The sequence below is a fragment of the Podarcis cretensis genome (assembly GCF_951804945.1).
Source record: "Podarcis cretensis genome assembly, chromosome: 2".
NCBI lineage: Eukaryota > Metazoa > Chordata > Lepidosauria > Squamata > Lacertidae > Podarcis > Podarcis cretensis.
This window is the reverse complement of record NC_137171.1, coordinates 63,177,188-63,198,739: the sequence shown is the minus strand read 5'-3', so window position 1 is coordinate 63,198,739 and position 21,552 is coordinate 63,177,188. Positions and strand designations below refer to the sequence as shown.

Genomic DNA, 21,552 nt, shown 5'->3' with positions numbered 1-21,552 from the left:
TATCATTCACCTGTCCCATGCACCTTATTATGAAAAAGGTCACACAAATATTTCATTTCTCAGTCGTGCACCTACATTACTTTCCCATTGGTTGCAATTCATTCTGTGCAAACTAGTCATATGTTACAGTTGCCTAAAGTCACCACTAACACATGAAAAAGTATTTGTGCAAACAAGCCATGCAAGTCAATGGTTGTGTTTGGTTATCACAATAAACACAGAGTATTGGTTATTAAACTGGATTGTTTTAACAGCCATGGGTTCAAAGCCATGTCCTAAACCTGGCTAATCTAAAACCAAAGCAGAAGTTTCTGATCTCCTAGTGGAGTGGGGAAGCTCTTGTGGTGTGTGTGTGTGTGTGTGTAGGTTATTCTCATAACTGTAAACCATAAATTAACATTATGTCAGAATGCAAATAATATCCAGCAGAAATGAAGTTCAACAACCCAGTGCAGATAGTATGAGGGAAAGGAATACTTCATCTAATACAATGCATTTCTGACTCTTTATTCATCACACAATTTACACACATTAGCATTTCCATAATTTGTCCACGCTTCTCATATAACTGGCTGCTACGGTAGGGCATTCACATTATTGTGAGGCAGAGAGAAAATAGGCAAATAAATCAACTGCAGTGACTATGGTAGGGAACACAGGGTTCAGCTCAATTCAGAAGCCTGATAATGGGCATGTTTATTGTTTTTAAAATATTGTACATCCTTCCTCCCTAAGAGCCGTGTACATTAAAAACAATATGAAATAAAGACAAGTTATAGAAAACAGTAAAACTCACAGCAGCCCCCCAAAATTAAGAGGTCTCAAAACCTTTATTAAAATGAAATGTTTTAACTGTCCTATTGAACACAAGCAGTGAAGTAACCATAGAGAGGAATGGGTCAGTGGCTTTGGCTGATAACCAGAAGGTTGGTGGTTTGTGCCCACCAAGGGATGGCTGTGGGAGGAATTTCTGCATCGCAGAGGGTTAGACTAGATGACCCTTGGGGTCTCTTCCAACTCTACAATTCTAGGATTCTATCTCATGAAGAAGAGTGTTTCAGAGGGCAGGAACCACCACAGAAAATGCCCTTTTGTGCATGGTCATGTGGGGTGGAGCAAAAAATATTTTTGGATGGATTTAGACATAGAATCTGGCTTTTCTGACCCAATCAAGTATTGGATCACCTCTTGAATACAAAAGTTTGTGTCAGAACCTCTCATGCATTTTTGTGTTTTTAAAAAACCTGGATAATTATATGCAAAATTATACATCTATTATACGTATATGTATATCTAGTATATAAAAGAAGCACCATTTTGTCCTATATAAGTACAGTATTAAAACACAAGTATTATTCCGTTATATGCATTGCTGCATGTATCTCTTTTATGTGAGCACTACCATAAGAAACCTGGAATGTATATGCATATAATATGCATATAAAATGCTAGAATGTTTCTATTTTTAGCAGGGCTGGTTTAAAAAAAAACTTGCTTGTCACTGAGATCAAGGAGCAAGGCAGGAATTAGGCGGGGAAATAATCTCTCTGGATAAGGTCGACATAAAGATTTTCAGAAAATTCCATCCCTAATTGTTGTCTTAGGAATAGCTGAAGGGACAGTGAGAAAGGCATATTTGGAAGGTCTCGATTCTCAGCAGGATTGTATGGAAGAAGATGGTATTTCAGATAACCTTGTCCCTAGGGCTTTATTGGTCAACCAGAACTCTGACTTATGCTGGGAGACAAATGGGCAGCCAATGCAGAATGCAGTTGGGTAACATAAGCACTATATCTCACCTGCATAAGAAACCTGCTGGCAGCATTCTGATACAACTTTTCAGAATGTTCTGAATGGTCTTCAAAGGTAGCCCTATATTCAGCATGTTAAAATAATCAAGACAAGATGGCATGGATCATCACAGCCAAATTTTAAGTTTTCAAGAAAGTATGTGGATGGCGCAGAAATCTTATTCATGGAAAGATGTTTCTAGCCATGTCCAAGATTTGAAAAACCAGGTCTAAGACTCAGTCCAAATTTCCCCAAATAGCATGCCCCTTCAATGCCAATGAACCTCCAAACCAAGATCCTGCCTACTGATCAAAAGAACTAGCTTTGGTTTCTGTTTGTTAGCCCTTATCCAGCCCATCATGGACATCAAACACTGGATTGCCTCTTTGCAATCTTAGATTTCATATTATTCATTGTTGTTGCTTGGGAAGATTGGCTTGAGAATGTGTATATAACTAAATCTCAGAGCAGAAGAGGCCTTGGGAGAATTCACTCCTTTCCCCTCACTGCCACTCAGAGAAGCAGAATAAGCAGAGATCATTTTTTATAGTTAATGCAGGCTACATAAACTGGGTTGTTTTTTTCCTTGGTGCACCAGGATTTGGCTCTATTTTAAGTACAGTCTGCCAGGGCAGCCAGAAAGTAAGTTTATAATATGACAAAATTTCAGTCTTCTCTTACAGGTCCCCATTTGAGCAGTGACTCATGCAGTGGTGGCCTTTCATACTGCAGTACTCTCCAGAGGCACTTCCAATGTACATGTTCTAAAAATACTGCTAGAAAATGACCAAATATTTGACCCCCCCCCCTTTTTATATTTGGGTCTGAGATGCATGAATGACAGATTCCCGAACCTGTGTGTCTGACCACCCACTCACACAAATGGCAGCTGCTGTGATTTTCTTGTAGTTTCCCTATCCTTGCTAAAGAAAAAAAATGAAGTTCCTAGAGGATCTAGGGCTAAGGGTGTACATTTCCAGAGTTCAGTCTAATTGACCATATACTCAATTAGAAAGGTTACTAATCTAATTCACTGCAAGCAATGAGCTTCACATACCATTAAGACTTAACTCAATTTAAAAATGTATTTTTGAAGGTGATGGGTCCCTCACCCCTGCTTAGGCCTGTCTAGAAAAGCATGCACGTTGTAAACCGTGTGTATGGTTCCAGTCTCAAGAGAAAACACCAACTAAAATACATCCCCACCCCTAATTCTGTGCTTTAGTTCAACTCTCATATGCAAATACTAAATCAGCACTGGTTCAGTCCAAGGTGAGATGTCTTCCAAAATTTTGTGATGCATGAATTCACTGAACAAAACCAAAATAGACATCTGCAGATGAACAGATTTTCATAGAATCTGTAAAGTACAGGAGAATTGACACATTGTTAAGATTTCTTGCAGGGAAATAGCCCAGGATCGACTCTCCAGAAGGGGAATTCCTAAGGGGAATATTGACTGTTCCGAGACCTTCCCAGCCAGCCCACTTCATTGTACTTTTCTTTAGCAACCTATTTAAGGAAATCAGGAGTCTCTGGATATCATTGTATTGTAACAGCCTGCTCAACTCCTAAATGATTCAACATCTACTTTGGTGCAGACATGCTTGCAATTGCCATCACAATACCACAAAACAGTACGTACGCATTATCTCTCACTAAAAAGGCTGTAGAGGGGTAAGTAAAACAGTATGGGGACATACACCATTCCTGGAAAACATAGCTTTGTCAGATGGCAGAAAAGTAGTCACTATTGTTGCGGATGAATCCATGAATCAAGGTGGTGATGGTGTTTAAAGTCATTGTGCTTGCTTCAGATGTTGCAGAGGAGGTGCATCTTCATATGACCAGAGCAGGTTTTCATTTCCCACTCACCCATTCATTCATTCCATTCAAAAATCATGAAGTTTGATGGCATGATTGTGACTTGGGCCACTGTATGCCCAAGTGAAGGCAATTTTGTGATCGGCAAAATCATTCTTTACAAGGAATAAAGATGGTGAACTAAAACCAAAACAAAACCCACTGCTTTGTTTTACAGTATTTTTAAATAACAAGTTTGATATTTAAAAGTCTTGCTGATTTCAAGGAAACGTTAAACTCCTGCCTAAATCTCTCTCGCTGAAATCAAGTCTGGCAAGGTTGGGCCTATGGTATATAAAACGTGGTTCAAACCCGAACTGAGCGACACATTTCCAAACCTGAAGGATTTTCAATGCCAAATTTCCAGCTGAAGCGGAGATTCTGAAAAAGCAAGCTTTCACCTATTATGCCAGCGCCTCTTTGTGAGATAGATGCTTAAGTATTGCATCAGGCCGCTTGGCTTAAATGAAGAGACACCAGTACATCTCGCCGCTCGCATTCAGCGGGCGAAGACAGGCCTCTCCTCGGTGCGAGTCTGGCCCTTCTGCGCAGGAGCGAGCGGAGGCCTGTTGCACGCCAGCAGCGGGCTTGTTTGCCCGGCCCGAAGTGGAGCCGGGCAGGAAGCAGAAAGTGCCTGCAGATGCTGCCCCCACTTCAAAGGGCGCCAGGAGCCCCCGCTTCCCAGCCCCCGAAGCTGAGGACAATGGAAGCCGCTGGGCGCCCCGCTGCACGCAGGGCCGCTGCCTATCTGCATGACAAAGGGGGCACGCTTGTAAATTTGCCCTGGGCTTGAGGGAGGCGCTCGCAGGCCCTTTCATGAACCAGCTCCTGGTCTCGGCCGCCTTTGAACTGGGCAGCGCCGCGGGGTCTTTCCCCGACATGTTCATTTGCCTTTCCCTGGGGAGAGACTTCCACTTTCCCACCCGGCAGCAAGCCCAGCCCTTTAAAATCCCGACCCCGCGCAGAGTTCAAGAGTTCAGCGCCATCCCGAAGCCGGCTGCTGGAGAGCTCCCGGGTGGGCGCGAACACGCGAGGGGGACGAAAAGCTCCTGTCGAGGGGAGGCCCGGCTTCCCGGCAAGGCAATATAGGCAACGAGAGGGGATTATGGACTTGGCGGGAAAATTCGCTCGCGCCCTTTTCCCCTCATAGAAACGTAGGGAAGAGATTTAAAAATCCATTCGTTTCAGCGCCTCTACTCGGAGTATGGCTAACGCTGGATGAGAACCACAGTCCGTCACGTTCCAGCGTTGGGTTAGCACTTGGACGGCCAGGGTCCAGATCCTTGCTCAGCCGTGAAACTTACTGGGTGGCGCTCAGCCTAACTTACCACGCAGGGTTGTAGCGAGGATGAAACTGGATGGAAGAGAACCAACCAAGTATGTCACCTTGAGCTTCTTGGAGAAAGGTGGCATATACATACATACATACATACATACATGTGGTGCATTGCTTGACCACGCCACATACATAATTCCCACCTGTAAAAAAAAAAGTACCCCAGAATTTATAATTTTACATCCCATTTTTTCGCTGTGAGTCAAGTTGGATTTGTGACATTTTGAAACACCAAATCATGTTTTAAAAGGAAACTGAGACACAAGCATACAGTGAGCAGAATGTCAGATTTGGACAGCGGAGATCAAATACCCAGCCATGAGGTTTGCTCTGGGACCTACCACACACAGCTGTTGGTGAGGATAGTTAAATTATTATGTAATCTATTGTCAACAGGTATCTATATTCTTGTCCGTTCCCCACCTTTTTACACTTTTAATTCCTTTTAACACTGAATGCAAGTTTGCATTTAATTGTACATTTTGTAATTCTGCAGAAGTTCTATTTATTTAGAAAATTACAGTTACAAATCTTTGTTTGCCCAATCATCAGCAGAAAGATTAAAATGATAGGCTACTCCTATTATAGCTGTCATGTGGACATAAACACTATAAAGAGATGACCTGTCCTCCACCCCACCCACACAAGTACGGCCTCTGTAAAACTACATACTATGTGAAATCAGTTCATTTGATTGCAAACCATGCTTCACGTTTCTTTAAAAATACTCCCAGTGTAACTCTGTTTGATCTTGACTACTCACATAAGTCCAATTTAGTTCAATAGAGCTTATTTCTAGGTAAGTGATGAAGAGTTGCTGCTTTAACAGCATTAGAAGAACACTTTGCACATGATGAAATGCATTCTGGTCTGTGAAAGCTTTATGTCACAATAAATGTGTTAGTTATACCCAATTTATTGTCACATAAGCAGTCACACTTCAAAAAGAGCCACTGAACTCTTTATTATTTTAACTTCTTATGGTGATATTAAGTAGCTGATTCTTGTACAACACCTATTTTTCACAGAAAACCACATAGTTCTACCCACAATCCTACCCTACCCTACAGATCCATCATTCTCACATACTCTTGCCTTAATTAAGAACATATAAATAACACTCAGTGGTTTCATACTTGCACTCACTAAATTGGATTAGAGTACAAACACAAGAATTGAAAGGTGGGAATCTACCTTTTTACCACTCTGATTATGAATAAAACAATATGATTACAGACAGTATTAAAGAGTAACTAATCTGTGTTAAGTGATCTTGACTATGTGCAGATGCCTATGTATGCACTCACCACACACACATATGTACAGAATCTCCACAAAAACAAAGCATATCAGATCCAGTGGAACTCTCCTTTCATACATAGGTGTAAGCCATCCTTGCAAAACATCGAATTCTTCCATACAATCATACAAAAATATCTTTTCATTCTTCTTTGCATACTAAACCATCACATAAAGCAAATCCATCACCCAATTTAGTAGTTCCATATTTGTCAACAGATCAGCCCAAACCCAAATGAGTGATCCGACAGTTTCTCATTTAAAGAAGAGATGGTGGTCATCAAGACTGTGGCATGCCCATGTCCTATAATGATCCAAAATTTGATTAGACACCATGTGGAATATTGATTTTTCCGGAAAAATACATGAGTGCATCTTTGAGGCTGTGCTTAAGCAGAGCCACTTCGCATCTTATGTGAAACAATTGTTTATATTTTAAAAGGTATATGTAGCAGACAATTGGAACATGGACACTTTTTTGTCAGTGTACACAGACTGCAATTCAAGATAAACTGTGTGTTATTGAACATAGTGGAACATTCTTATAATACTGCATTGCTAGCAAGTATATACTAAAAACAAAGTGTGATGTGCCCCACAAACAAGAGAGCTCATAAGCACAGCAGCTCCTTGATTAATTAACACAAGCCCCCGCAAATGGGGCATACTTTCCCCAAGATGCCACCTTTATTATTTCTTATTTTAAAACAGAAACACATAAGATGACCCTTGAAATGTAAAATAATGTTGACAAAGTAAGAAGATTGCCCACCCCCTTGCTAGTTTAATAATAAATGGGTAACTAACACATCCAAATACAGTATGTATATTAACCCCTTCCCCACAATTGGACCTTTTTCAAAGGGTCTACCAAAATAAAACAAAAATTATTTCCAGGTTACCAAAATATTTGCAATCAAAATATTTGCAATCAACATATTGCAATTTCCAGGTTACCAAACTATTTGCAATCAACATAGATTGCTTTATCCACCAGAGTTGTCTCTCAGCATAATATTTACCTGCAGAGGCTGTCAGTAATCTAGACTGAGAAAATGTCAGTTTACTACAGGCTTACTAGATGAGAGAAAAATTAACTTGTGACTCAGTGCTAGAATCTGAGTGAAGTGTTTGACAATGATACTGAAAAAGTCGACAGTTAAAGGTAGCTATTTGAAAGTTCTAGCCATCCATTTTATAGCAAACACATACATACACAGTCATCAGCCCAAACCATAAACTACATGTTATTAATTTACATACTGTCTTCATCCCATCTTATGTTCTTAGAAATCCTCCACTGCACCCACTCCTCAGACCTATAACCTTTATAATTTTGGCTATAACGTTTACAGAAAAAGAAGTCATACTTCCAGGTAAATCTCTTTAGTCATAATCAATGTGATTAACATATAGTATGGATCATACACACACTAGCTAAGATCCACATTTAAGTGCCCTTAACTCTGTGCTGAGTTGCGACCATTGTCTTGGATATATGAAGCAAACTCGTACTGAGGCCATTCGTCCATCTATCCCAGGATTGCCTACTCTGACTGGCAGAGGCTCCCACTACCTGCCACTTCTTTTGGCCAGAGATGCTAGGGATTGAACCTGGCACCTTTTGCAAGCAAAGCACCAAGTTATAGACTCTCTCACCAATCACACCTCACTGACGGACAAATCTACATGTACACTATGAAGGTTACGCATGCCAACCGCATATATTCTGCAGGTTTAACTGCTAAGCGTAGAGTCTGAAATGGCCCTGGGTTTGCAGCCAACCTCTCAAGCACCCTTTCATGTTAAAATGCCGCTTGACCACAAACTCTTGTGTCTACAAGTTGATGGGCGAAAGATAATGAAGAGTAAACCTTATAAAGTTGACAGCCCAGTCCTACTAACCAGCAACGGAAACTAGTGTGGGGCTTGCTGAGCGAAAAAAGGAAAGGCAGAGAAACAGCAGAAGTTGGTCTCCTGCGTGACCTAAGCGAGCCCTCTCCCCAAGAGCCAGGAGGAGGACAGAAACGGAGACGGTTCCTTACCATTGCCGCTGTTGGTGGGGACGGGGCGCCTCATCCACTCATAAGGCGTGCGCCTTTGCGCATTTGGCGAGAGCTGGGGCAGCGAGCTGCTCATAGGCGGAGGCAGCAGTCCAGAGCCCGGTGGCTGAATTGGATTGAAATCAGGGGGGCTGTATCCGAGCTGCCCCGGGTTGGCGACAGAAGAAGGGGCTCCTGCCCCGTAGGAGTGCCAGTCCTCTTTGGTGGGGGTATAGGGAGAGCCCCAGGGGCCCGCGGGTTGCCCATGGTGAGGATCGCTGTTAATCCCTGGCACGTGGTGGTAGCTGGCAAACTCCGAGTACTGAGGGGGCACCGGCACGTAATTCTGAGGGCTGAGGTTCAGGCTGGGGTGCCTGACCGGGTTGGGGTACATGTTGGTGGCGTCCTTATCCAACAGGTATCCCACATACATCATCCCCAAGTGGCCCTGCGCGCATAATGTGTGCGCCCTGTGCCACAGCCGCCTCTTCCCAGGCCTGCCCTTGCCGATCACTCGCAGCTTCTTCCTGATTAGCTGCTCACCTGAACGTCTTGGTCAGTGGTGTGGTTTGGTTTTTTTTTCTTTTCCTCCCTTCACTTCCCCACTTTGCAAAGGCACCTCCCTGAGGAAAGGCTTTTTATTGGGCCAAGCTCCCGGAGCATTTGCATTGAAAGGCAGGTTTGCATTTCAAAGTGCAGGAATCAAAGGGAAGCCACTGGGTACAAATTACTCAGCAGATAGAAATGACGGGGTGGGGGAGAGGAAGGGCCCCGACAGAGGAGGTTATGCTTAGATGGTAAGGAAGGCCTGAGAAGTTCCCAGAGAATACAAAGAAATCCAGGCACAAAAGGGGTCATCAGGTAAAGGGCCCAGGAAGAAAACGGGGAGGGGGGAGGGAGAGGTGGTATTTCCATGGGTTTTCCCAGGCAGTGGGCAGGTAGTCGGTGTCATTTAGTTACAAGACCGGCAACCTGGCATCTCCACCACTTGGAGCACCTGGTTAAAAAGAGACTTACAAAAAATGGAAAGGGTCCTAAGGGGTTTTTGTCTGTTCGTTTTGCATTTTAGTTTAAGGTCAGCTCTGTGGAAGCAATGGTGTTTATCATGTGAGAAAAGCATAGTTTTCGTGCAAAAAAAGGACACCGGTTCCACTTTTTTAATCCCTCTGAGACCCCGAAGCCACATAGCCATGCTGGAGTGGTCTTTCTAATAATCCCATCCCAACCATTTTAGATTGTACATAGGCTGCCAGACATCTGAGAATGCATTAACGGGACATCCCAGAAACCTGGGCCTAATATTTTCCTGGCGATATTGGGTGGGGGAAGCTTTACTTTTATAAATATTAACGTAATAATCGGGTGAGTCTACGTTTTCTTGAAAAGTTCAGTTTTCACAGCTTCCTGTTTCAAATGAGCGTAACACACACACAGAACGCATCATCATCATCATCATTATTAAAATATTCAAGTAGAATCAACTGCATCCATTCAGGAAGAAGATTTTAATAAGAAAAAAATAAAATACCGGTCTTTTAAAATCACCACCAATACCATCATCACTGGACAACCGTTTTTCCTGGTTGTCGGAAGTGTCCAAAGAATGACAGGCAGCAGCGCTGAGCTTGTTAAAAGACGACGTGCTCTTCCAGTGGATCTCTCCAATAAACACCTCGATGAATATTAATAAAATCAGTTGTTAATAATTCGAAACGCTAATCCTTATTGTACTACACCATTGAGAGGAGCTGGGTTTTTTTCATTAAAATTTTCGAAAAACAGAGAAATCAAGTAGGGAAGCTGGAGGAGGAAGGAAGAGAGAAAGCAAGAGCTTATTTATCTTCGGGTGACGCTCCTCTCTGATGCGAGGTCGTAATACTACTAATTGGCAGGAACGCTTTCCAAAACTAGCTTTTATGTTTACGTGTCTATTCGAAATATTTGCTGCCCGCTCTTTACTCAGCAGTCGATTTAGGACTTTTATTACATTTCCATTATAGTTCTCTTCCGCCCTTCCTCCCGCAGCGTCCCAGCGTAGCGAACAAAACATAATCAAAACTATCTTTAGAGTCATTAAAAAGGTTTAAAACTACATCTCTAGTGTGCCTCTCTCTAATATAATATTATTCATTCATTCATTACATTTGTATTCTATCTTTTCTCCAGGGGCACACATGGTTCTCTTCCTCCCCATTTTACCCTGCCCCAACAACAGCCCTGCGAGGTAGGCTAGGCTTAGAGACAGTGACGGACCCAACATCACCAAGCGAGCTTAAAGGCTTAGTAACAACCCCATAACAACTGCCTCAGTGTGTGTGTATGTGCACGTACATATACACACGTGTTTACACTATCTCTTCTTCGGTATTTTTGGGAGTTACAAAACAAAACACCCACTGATATTGACTCTGGTAGCTAAATCTCCCTCCCCGACAGGGCAAGAAACACGGAGCATGGCTTCCTGGAACGATCGTGAATCTTTTGGTATTGAAAGAGGACAGTTCTGTGTGTGGCATAGATCAATTTTTTTAACAGAGCCCTTTCTCCTTCGTTTCTGAGCAGCAAGCACGAACCGTTTGCTACAATAAGGAACGCCAACGCGGCTCATTCAAAGGAGAGGGGCTTGCTGATGATACCAATAAGATAATGTGGGCAATGAAACCCATAGGATCTCCGTGTAAGGTGATTTACTGCGCCGAGATTTCAAACCACTCTTCCTGCAGATCCTGAATTCAGGAAGGCTGGAACCTGCTGCTGGGAACCAGCCTTGGATTTCCATGCCCAAAAGCCTCGTGAGTGTCAGGGCTTGCCCTCTCCAAACTGCCCCCACCCCGCCAGCAGTGCCTTTTATCCTTTTGAAGGCAACTCACACCTACACGTTGCTGGAAGCCCAGCCGTTGTCCCACAAGCAGAGGAACTCCTCCTTCCTTGGGGAGAAGAGGAGCGCCCCTAACAAAAGGCGCATGCAGAGGAGGGTGGTCGTGCTCCACGGCAGGGATTTCTCCTGCTCCCACTTCCTTATTTTACTTGGAAGAAGAGACAAATTCAGAAGCCCAGAAAAGAAAAAAAGGCCCAGGCTGCAATCCTCTCCTTACTTACTGGAGAAAGTCTCACTGATTTTAGAGGGTTGTACTGAAAGCTGAGTACTATCTGCCTGCTTGAGTTTGTCCAGGGGTCTCATCACCCTCAGCAGGGCTCTGAAAAGGTTTCCAGTTTAATTTGAACAAGGACTAAGAAATTTATTACAATATAATATTTTGTGAACTGGAGTCTATTTATCAAATGCAGGAAATGTGGATAGGTGAAATGTTATCCTGAGACACATGCCACATTTGGGGAGTGAGGAGGTTGTAAACTGTTAAATACACCACCAATGTGTGCTTATACCTGCAACTCAGGATAACATTTCTTGCATCTGATGGAGTGGACGGTGGTCTACAAAATATTATGCTGTAATAAATTTGTTAGCCACAAAACTCTTTGGTATTTCTGTTGAAGCAGACTAGCGGGCTACCCCTCTGAAGATTAATGTGACTCCAGCTAGTTGTTGCACTCCTAGGAGTAGCTCAGCCCCATGAGATTATAGATTCTCAGTTATTTAAAGACCTGATGGGCAACACAACTTTAACCCCTAGCAAAAAAAACCTAGTAGCATCTGTGCTCCTAATTCAAATTAATCTGTCTCATAAACAATTAACACTCAAGTAGTGCACAAAATCTACTTAGGGAAGGGCCTATCTCTCTGTGTGTGTTGAGGCCGGAGAAATGGTAAAGAACGTAATGGTTTTTGCTACACTATGACGTTTTCTCTATCTGTACATAGCATTCCCAGTTGTACACACACCGTGGCAAAGTGGTCAATTGATTAAGAGACCTGTCTATTACAGGTGTCATTTGGATCTCCTCTGAAAGCACTTCTTTCAGGTTTGGCTCACAGTTTAACAGATACAGAAAAATCTGAAAAAGCAAACCTAGGTGCTTGTTTGCCTTCTGTACAATAGAGATACTTCTATTGAAATGGGGATTGTTTTAAAACCCCATGTTTTTATTAAAGTTTTTCAGTACCTCTGTTTAGATAGTTGATATACTCTAAAAAAGGAAGACCGTCAATGCAGTTATATGACTGCCACCTTCTGCTTATGCCTTGGCTCCTCTTCAGAGGCCTGTTCAGTGGTACCACCCCAGAGGGTTTGAGTTGTATCTTATAATTTAAGTGGTTTTATTTATCTTCTACCAGAAAGGGCAGCTTTTATTGTTTCTGTTGTTTAATTTTAACTATTGTAATTTATATTTAATATTGTAATCTTTTCTGTAAGCCACCGAGAGAACAAATGTTAATGGGTGGCTTATACAAATTTAGTAATTAGATATTATAAAGGAACATTGTGAAATAATACAAGGCAATTTCCACAGTGTTTTCTAATCCAGAATTTCCATTTCAATTATTTTGAGAGTGTGTTAAACACATACTTTAACTCTTTGCTTTAAAACAATTGAACTCTCTGGGTAGGATTCCAATATTTGACTGGGCTGTGCAAAATGATTATAATTGCCAAGCGACAGAAAACTATACAGTGTACCCTAAGATTTTAGCATGATCTCTGCAGAAAACAATAAGTAAATGTCTTTTCTAAAAATCTTAGCTAGATCTTGGTTTTATAAGGGAGGATATAATAGAATCATAGAACTGTAGAGTTGGAAGGTATCTCAAGGGTCATCAAGTCCAACTACCTAAAATCTAGAAGGAAATTTAAAGCTAAATTAAAAGTCAAGATTTTGCGTTTTTAAAAGTGTCTGTCAGAATTTGAGGTGCTTGGTGATTTCAGAGCCTTCCTTGTAATGAACAGGGTTAGGAATCGCACAACTTAATTAGAAGTCTAATTAAATTCATATTCTCCCATTTTGTTTATTTTTAAATATCAGTTGTACTTATCTTGCAGGTCAAAAGAAAAACAGTTTATGAAAGTGATGTAAAAATAGGCATTAATCTGTTAAAATGAAATAATTTTTCCCATGACGAGCAATTTGCTACAAAATCTTTCACAACTCGTGGATGACCTAAGATTACAGGTAGCCAGGGATAATTGTGGGAAATGCAGGTGAATGAGGGAGTTACAAAACGATACAACACTAGATAACATAGTCTTAAAAAGAGCATCACAGTCTGAAGACTTTTTTTGTTGTTGCTATTGAAGGGACAATACGTTGCATTTATAAAACAAACAAGATTACAACAGAAGCTTCTCTGCGTTGGGTAAAATGGACTTATATATTATGTGCAATGACACGTTGTCATGAGCAAAGTTGATCAAAGTATTTTTAGTGTTTGCTGTTCTGGATTTACTGAGAGAGGAGAGATATTGGGAGAGCAGCGGAAAGCTCATTGAGAATGACAGCTGCAGCAAAAAGGGCAAGCCCAGTTCTGGGATAAATTCAGAAAGAGATTGGCAATAAAATGGCAGGTTTATAGAGATTTTGGAGCAACTTCCTTATTAGTGAAGGCTAAAGTGATCTGAAGCTTTTTCGTTTAGGGCAGCAAAGGAACACTATAGCTCTCCAGATGTTGCTGGACTACAGCTCCCATCATTCCTAACCATAGACCCTGCTGGCTAGGGCTGATGGGCATTAGAGTGCAACAACATATAGGCAGGCAGAGGCTCCTCATCCCTGGTTTGAAGCAAGGATTTATTTATAAAGCTGTGTGAAATTATGAATAACTTAACAATTTCCCACACAAGTTTGCTTTATACTGATACAATAACTTGGATTCGACTGACATTAAGTTCAGGACCAACAAAAGGTAGCACTTGTTCACATGATGCATGTCTTAGGAAATTGACTACAAAATGTGGTATTGGCTACTAGCTTTAAAATGGGTAAGAAAACTCCCAGAGGAGATGTCTTATCAACAACTTTTAACTCTGACAGCTAAGTGATACTTCCACAAATAGGGGCAATATAGCTCTGAGTCAGCATCCAGGCATTGATGAGAGGAGGGGACATTCTACCCAGGGCTAGAGGTCCACAGGGACTACAAGGTGATTACTGTCAGGGGTGGGTGGAAATCAGGTTAAAATGTTGAGGATTATCACAGTTAAGATGTTTATATCCCTATTTCCCCTTAGAGTATCCAGAACTTGTGAAATCTGTCAAAGCCAATCAGAAGCAGGGTTAGAGGAGAACAAGCAAAGTTATAAACTGTGATCTGCCAACACACGGCCTTGGTCTTGTAGTCTGAGAGAAAGAGGGAAGTGTGTTGCCCTGCGTGATATGCTCTCTCAAGAACTGCAAGTCCTACTTAACAACGTCCAGTGATATAATGTAGCCATGTTAGTCTGTTGCAACAAAAACCACAAAGAGTCTTGTGGCACCTTATAGGTTAATACAAAAGTGGATTTCAAGTGGATTTCTTTGGATCATGTGGATGGATAATAAGAATAAGTAGAAATATTCTGAATCTAACTTTTTGATAGTTTAATAAACATATGAGATCAATATAGACAATGTGTCCTGATAAATCGTATGTATGTACAGTAATATATGGAGAAGAGTTCAATTTTGGACCCATCTTAGGAGATTTTGAAATATGGAAAATAAGCTTATATTAAAAGTGATAAACTGTGTTATACTGCATTAAAGTGATGATAAAATGAAGATTTGGGAATGTACTAGAACATTTGATGTCTGGGAATACTTGAGGAAAAGAGCAAATAAGCTGCTCACTTTGTGCAAGCTATCAAGACCACTGTTTTGGGCTGATGATGTATTGGCAAACAGCAGCAGTGAAATCATGTAACCTATGAAATATAGTTAGCAAGAAATGTTGGAAATGTCAAAAGGAAGATAGACTTCATTTTCATATGTGGTGGACTTATCTGGAAACAAGAGAATACCTGGGCAAAGGTAAGGGATAACATAATGTTAACAACACATAGAAAGTGGGAAATAAATTTTCCATTATTAAGTAATGCAAGAGATTTGCCTGTTTTGTGCACATTGTAGTAACGGCTATAATTTGTTATGCCAAAATGGGGGGATGACAGCAATCCTTTAAAAAAAAAATTATTACTTTTAAACACTACAAAAAAGGAAAGAAAAAAGAAAAAAGAAATAATAATAAAAAAGACAATACAATACAATATAAAAAAATTACACAACACTAACACAATAAACAAAACAAAACAAAACAAAAACAGTTTAGCACACATCATACAATTTCAGTATCTTATCTTTCATTCACTTGTTTCAACGACCTCCTCACACTCCCTTTTTGTATTCCACTTCTATTAATTCTTTCAGCAATTCCTTTCCATCTTCCTCTATTTTCTGTCCTATAATTATCTTAACATATTCTAACCTTATTTTTCCTTTAATACTCTAATAATCTATTTATACCCAATTCCTTATAACATTTCTACTAAAGCCATATAACTTTATTCCAACATTTTTCTAACATTCATTAATTTTACAATATTTCTATAAATAGTCTTTAAACTTTTTTCCAATCTTCATCCACCGACTCTTCTCCCTGGTCTCGGATTCTGCCAGTCATTTCCGCCAATTCCATATAGTCCATCAACCTGGTGATCTTCTGTTCGATGCTCTTAGCTCTTTTCCAAGTCCCTTCTGCAAATCTTCTTCGTATTTATACAAAAACTTTACTTTGTCTTCTATTGATCTTATTTTTATTTTCCTTCCTTTAAAGCTGAAGAATAGACCTTGGGGAAACTCCCACCTAAAGATGATTTTATTCCTTCTCAGCAGGCCAACCAAATCTCCGTAGTTAGACCTAAGATCCAAAAGGTATTTCGGGACGTCTTTAAAAATTTCCACTCTTGGCTGTTGTACTTCTAGGTTCTTCTGGTAGTGCCAACAGTCTCTTATTCTGTTCTTCTCTTTTTTCCCTCCTCTTCCAAATCTGAAGGCCCTCACAGTTTTAAACTCTTCTTGACCCAGATCCAAGTCCCCAAAATCAGCAAATTCCTGTGTGAAGAAGTCTATCAAACTTTCCTTCTCCAATTCAGGTAGGGCTCTGATCCTCAAATTCGTCTGTTTTTCTTTAAATTCAATCATAGCAAGCGTCGACTTATGGTCATCAAGTTGCCTCTGTAAGGCTGGAACTCTCTCTCTCACCAATTGTGTTACTTTACATTCAGCAGCAACGGCTTTCTCCCTAGCTTCCTCCACAATCTGCCGTATCAAAGTAGATTCCTGTATCACTTTCTTTGTTTCTGTATTGATATTCACCTTTTGTCCCAGATTATTTATACTTTCTGTATTTAAGTCAATTTTAATAGTTGCAGCGTCCACTTTCACATTTGTCACATCTATTTTCTTGTTAAGCTGTTCCAGTGAATCACTTATCTTACTTAATGCAACCGCTAAGGCCTCTTCTGTCAACATTCCTATTGATTTTAAATATACTGTTACAAAAGCAATAGCGGAAGAAGCAGGGGGGCCTGATATTGAGGCTCTCCTAGATTGCTGCCAAGTCCTCCCAGACCTTAATGTTTTTTCAGGAATTGATTAGTCCGGTTTTTTTCCTTTCCATTTGCCATAACATTTAACCGATTCAAGGTCAGTCCCAGAGTCTCACAGCTTTTTATCTTGCAGCTGGAAATTCCCCAGCCCAACTCTTGTAACAGTTTCAAAAGCTTCCTCTAGGGGGAAACAGTTTCTGTTTATATTAGTCAATAATGTCCTCTTTTAAACACAGCTCAAACAATTAAGTTAGTTTCAATTTTCAGTTACTTTTACTCCTTTTTAAAAGCAGACGGAGACAGTAGAAACAATGTATTTCTCTTATTAGCTAGCTGTCAACGAACGTTCTAATCACTGTCAGTGAGCCTTCCAAAGAACGTCAGTCCTGCTAGCAGCCCGTTTCCAAGGTCTGAGTGGTGGTATTTTAACTCTCTTCGCTCTCTCCCGCAGGCATATTCAGTTCACAACTTCCCCCCCTCTTCTCCTGCCTCCAAGGGGGGGTTTTATGTTCTTTACCGATGGAAATTTAGTCCTTTACAATAGGCTTTCCAAGGCTTCAGCTTGCAGCCTCAATGCTTCAGTCTATTTACAAAAGGGGAAGGAGGACTTCCTGTATTGAACCTCCCCGTTACGATACCAAATTAAACTTTTAGAAATCCAATTCTTCTGCTTCAGCTCTACTCACGGGTAATTACTTTAAAATCAAATTGTCCACAGGAAAAAGTCAGCGCTCTCCGGCAACAGCTATGCGGCTTCGCTCCGTGGAAGAAGCAGACGATTCGAAGCACCGCGCCGCTCACCCCACGTCGCTCCGGACCCCCGAAACCGGGTTTCCCCGTGAGTAGGGGAGGCGCAAAAGGTGCCTGCCGAATCCCACGCTCACAGGCTTCTCCCGCCTGTGATTTTTTGCGGGTCTCCGCCTTCACCGTGACGGCCAGACCCAAATTCCCACGGGGCAAATTCCTCCCGATCAGAAGAATTCCGCCATTACCGGAGGCACCAACCCAGAAGACCGACAGTAATCCTTACTATTGAAGACCATGAAGGCAAAGTACATGACTGTGTAGCTATGTCAAAACTAACCATCAAGGAAGGAAAGAAGGAAGGAAGGAAGGAAGGAAGGAAGGAAGGAAGGAAGGGGAAATCATTCATTAAATAGAGCACATAATGTTCACAAATGTGAAGTATTTTTTGGCTCTATTTAAATGATTTAATCAAGGTGAAGATTAAGTTCTCCCCCCTGCCCCCAATCAACTTTAAATGTGACTAGCAAAAAAAGTCCTAGACTTATTTGTCTACAATTTGGCAGGGTTCTTTCCCAAGAGCATATCTCTTAAGTCTGCTACTTTCAGACCAATTGTCCTCCAAGCACTAGGGAATGTTAAGTGGTCCTATTTTTATACCCACCCAAAAACTATAACAGTGACCCTTGTGGGGAAACCACTGCAGCCATCCTTCTGAAATTTAGCAGGCTTTAAACCCTCGGAAGGGATCACCTTGTCTGCAAACTTAATCCAACCCCCAAAACATATTTTTAAATGTTTATTTAAAAATAATAATTAAAAAGGACTCAGCACAATAGCTCCTGGTCCTTTTAGTTGCACATAATTTCACAGGCTTTATCCATTCTTCAGGAACTCATGTGCCTACAAATTTCGTCCACTTCTGTCAAAACAAAACAGAAGTTATAACTATGTTTAAACTTCAAACTAGTGAATGGGGGAACAAAATGGACTCAGATGAGCCTAGACCCAAAATGACCAACATATGCACACACACACACACAGTATAATGAATTTGTATTATTTTTGGTTGCTTTTCTGCCCAAGGGTCTTCAAAGTGTTAATAGGTTAAAAACACATACATATTGAGATCAAAAAACATTTAATAAGATAATTATAATGCAGACTAGAATTCTGTGATTTACTATTTAATTTGTAGCAACTTATTCTTCATGTATCTAGTAACTTAGCAGAATGGAAACTTTTCATGTGTCTGGAGACTCCTTTTCTTTTCTTTATCTCCTTCTCCTCCTCCTCCTTTTTCAAGACTGTATAAGCGGCTTTTGTTTTCCTTGCAGCAGGGTGAAGGGTCCAGCCTGAGGTTGTGGGGAAATACAAGTGGAAGATAAAGGAACGGCTTTATCTTTCAGCATAACAACTGGGACTGGCAGTGCACAAAATAGGATGGGGACAGAAATATATTTTTGAATGAGAGTCCTGCATGGTCACATGATCTCCACAACTTGCTGTTGTGCAGAGTACGACACTGGCCTGACCCAAGCTTTAAAAATGGCAACCCTAGTACAGCTTAGCACCTCCCACATTTAGGGTTTCACTTTCTAAACCCTCAGGCGCAAAGCGAGTGTTTTTCATATGTGCACAACAAAGCCATTCTCACTTGATGGATCCACACAGCCGGCCCTAACTATAACATCTTACTGGGCAGACACATAACAAATGATTACTGTGCCATGACCAGGCTGCCCAGGTATTAGGCTGAGTAAAACAATGGGAACTTGTGGAGCACAGTGGCTGAAATCAGAACTACAAGGTACAGTAGTACCTTGGTTTATGAACTTCATCCGTTCCGGAAGTCTATTCTTAAACCGAAACTGTTCTTAAACCAAGGTGTGCTTTCTCTAATGAGGTCTCCAGCTGCCGGTGCCCTTCCACCATTTGGATTCCGTTCTTAGACCAAGGTAAAGTTCGCAAACCGGGACAATACTTCCGGTTTTCTTCATCTATCAGCTAAAGTAACTGCAAGTAGCCTCAGACTGATGAGGTGGTAAGTTCTTTTTTTTTCTTTTTTCTCTTTTTTAAAGGGGCCCCTGACCATTAGGTTCAGTCGTCACCGACTCTGGGGTTGCAGCGCTCATCTCGCTTTATTGGCCAAGGGAGCCGGCGTACAGCTTCTGGGTCATGTGGCCAGCATGACTCAGCCACTTCTGGCAACCAGAGCAGTGCACAGAAACGCTATTTACCTTCCCGCCGGAGCAGTACCTATTTATCTACTTGCACTTTGACGTGCTTTCGAACTGCTAGGTTGGCAGGAGCTGGGACTGAGCGACGGGAGCTCACCCCGTCGCGGGGATTCAAACCGCCAACCTTCTCATCAGCAAGTCCTAGGCTCTGTGGTTTAACCCACAGAGTAATCATGTAGGTAACCAGCCGCATCCCTAGGTGGTGAGTTACTGATTCTGCAGCTGCTTTTCATTCTGAGAGATGAAACTTTGGGAAGAAGGGCACCTTGGAAATAAAGGCAACAGAGTTCAGCAAAAAAATGGATAGAAAAGAAGGGGTGTAACACTCCCTTTCTCTCTCCCCACCCCCCAAGCTCTGCTCATTCTGAATCCACCTGTAGCTGCATCACCTGATAATAAATCTGTAGAAGTATTAGGGGAAAGAGCCATAGAAGAGTCAGCTGTAAGAGTGTGAGAATCCAAAGTTCCCGCCTCACTGCAGCTACAGCTAGGGGCAACCCATTGTTTTCTGAAGGAAAGTTTTCTATAGCTAGGGGCAACCCAACAGTTTTCTATAGCTTCCCTTCTGCATCTGCAGTATATAGATAATACTGTGCAGATCAACCGTACAGGTTTATTTTAAAGATTGCTGAGAGATATTTAGAGCTCTGGTTCACCAGAAGCGGCTTGGTTATGCTGGCCACATGACCCAGAAGCTGTACACTGGCTCCTTCAGCCAGTAAAGCGAGATGAGCGCCGCAACCCCAGAGTCGTTCACGACTGGCTCATTAAAGACTAGCAATTAGATTCCATGGGCCAGAGCCCATTTCATTACAGTGATCAGGTATCTATACACAGAAGAAAAAGGAGAAGTGAGACTTAAAGACCATTCAGTGTGGAATGTGGTTGTGTCACACTACTATGCAGAGTGCAAATGATAATGAGATCTGATCAAAGGAGTGAAAGATCCAATCACAGGTGTGGCTCATTCCCACCTGGTGATGAAATAATATAGCAAGGTGGTTAGTGCACCATAGCAAGGGACTGTTATTTTATGGGAAACTAGCAGAGTCTTAGGGCTTTTGCTTGATTGTAAAACAAACAAAAAAACAACAACCCCAAACTACTTCATTAGGGCCATGAGGTGTCATAGAGGGGCTGGAGAAACTGCAAGCTGTGGGCTCAAATGGCAATGGAAAACAAAAAATACAGATAATGAAATTAAAGATGATTATTTTGTGTACACTTAGTCATAGTGGTATAGGAAACCATTGTCTCTATTCATGCCCAAATGCACGTAATCTAAGTTTCTTGACGAGTTTAATTCAGCAGTTTCATGCTGGAGTCTCTGTTTAGAATTCCTTATTTCCTCCAGTGAACAAGCCACTCCCTCCACCCACGCCTAGCTTGGCAATGGGGATTTGCTATCCCACATGCATTTCAGCATGCACAGTGCTCTCCTGGCTGCATAACAAATATGGAGAGCAAATTCTATTTTTAGAGCAAATTTTATTTTTAGTTACCACAGCTGGATCACAGATACCCTTACAAGGAGTAGTCAGTTTGAATGACAGGGAAAACAAATTGGCCAATAGAGTCAACAGATACTGCCACACCCTCTAGCCACACCTATAGCTGGAACATCCAAGGCAGAAAGCTGCAAGATACGATGTGCAAATGATCACAGGAATTTGCCTGTGTGTCAAAGGGGCACAGTGTGCATTCCAATCCTTATATTCATCTCAAACTAGAAAACCCTTTGTTCAACGAAATATTTC

At 41.5% G+C, this 21,552-nt stretch overlaps 1 protein-coding gene and 1 long non-coding RNA gene across 2 annotated transcripts in view; both read right to left on the bottom strand.

The window, feature by feature from the left end:
* CDX1 (caudal type homeobox 1) overlaps positions 1-8,912 on the bottom strand; it is a 30,364-nt gene extending 21,452 nt beyond the window's left edge. The window contains exon 1 of the mRNA XM_079968333.1: positions 8,335-8,912. Coding sequence (XP_079824459.1) covers positions 8,335-8,767 — 433 coding nt within the window. The 5' untranslated portion in view covers positions 8,768-8,912. The remainder of the gene's footprint in view (positions 1-8,334) is intronic.
* On the bottom strand, positions 2,601-3,489 carry LOC307211622. Its single transcript, XR_013836545.1, has 2 exons — positions 2,845-3,489; positions 2,601-2,794 (listed from the first exon to the last, which is right to left on the bottom strand). It is a non-coding gene; the product is annotated as an uncharacterized lncRNA (long non-coding RNA).
* Positions 8,913-21,552: the final 12,640 nt, after the last annotated feature.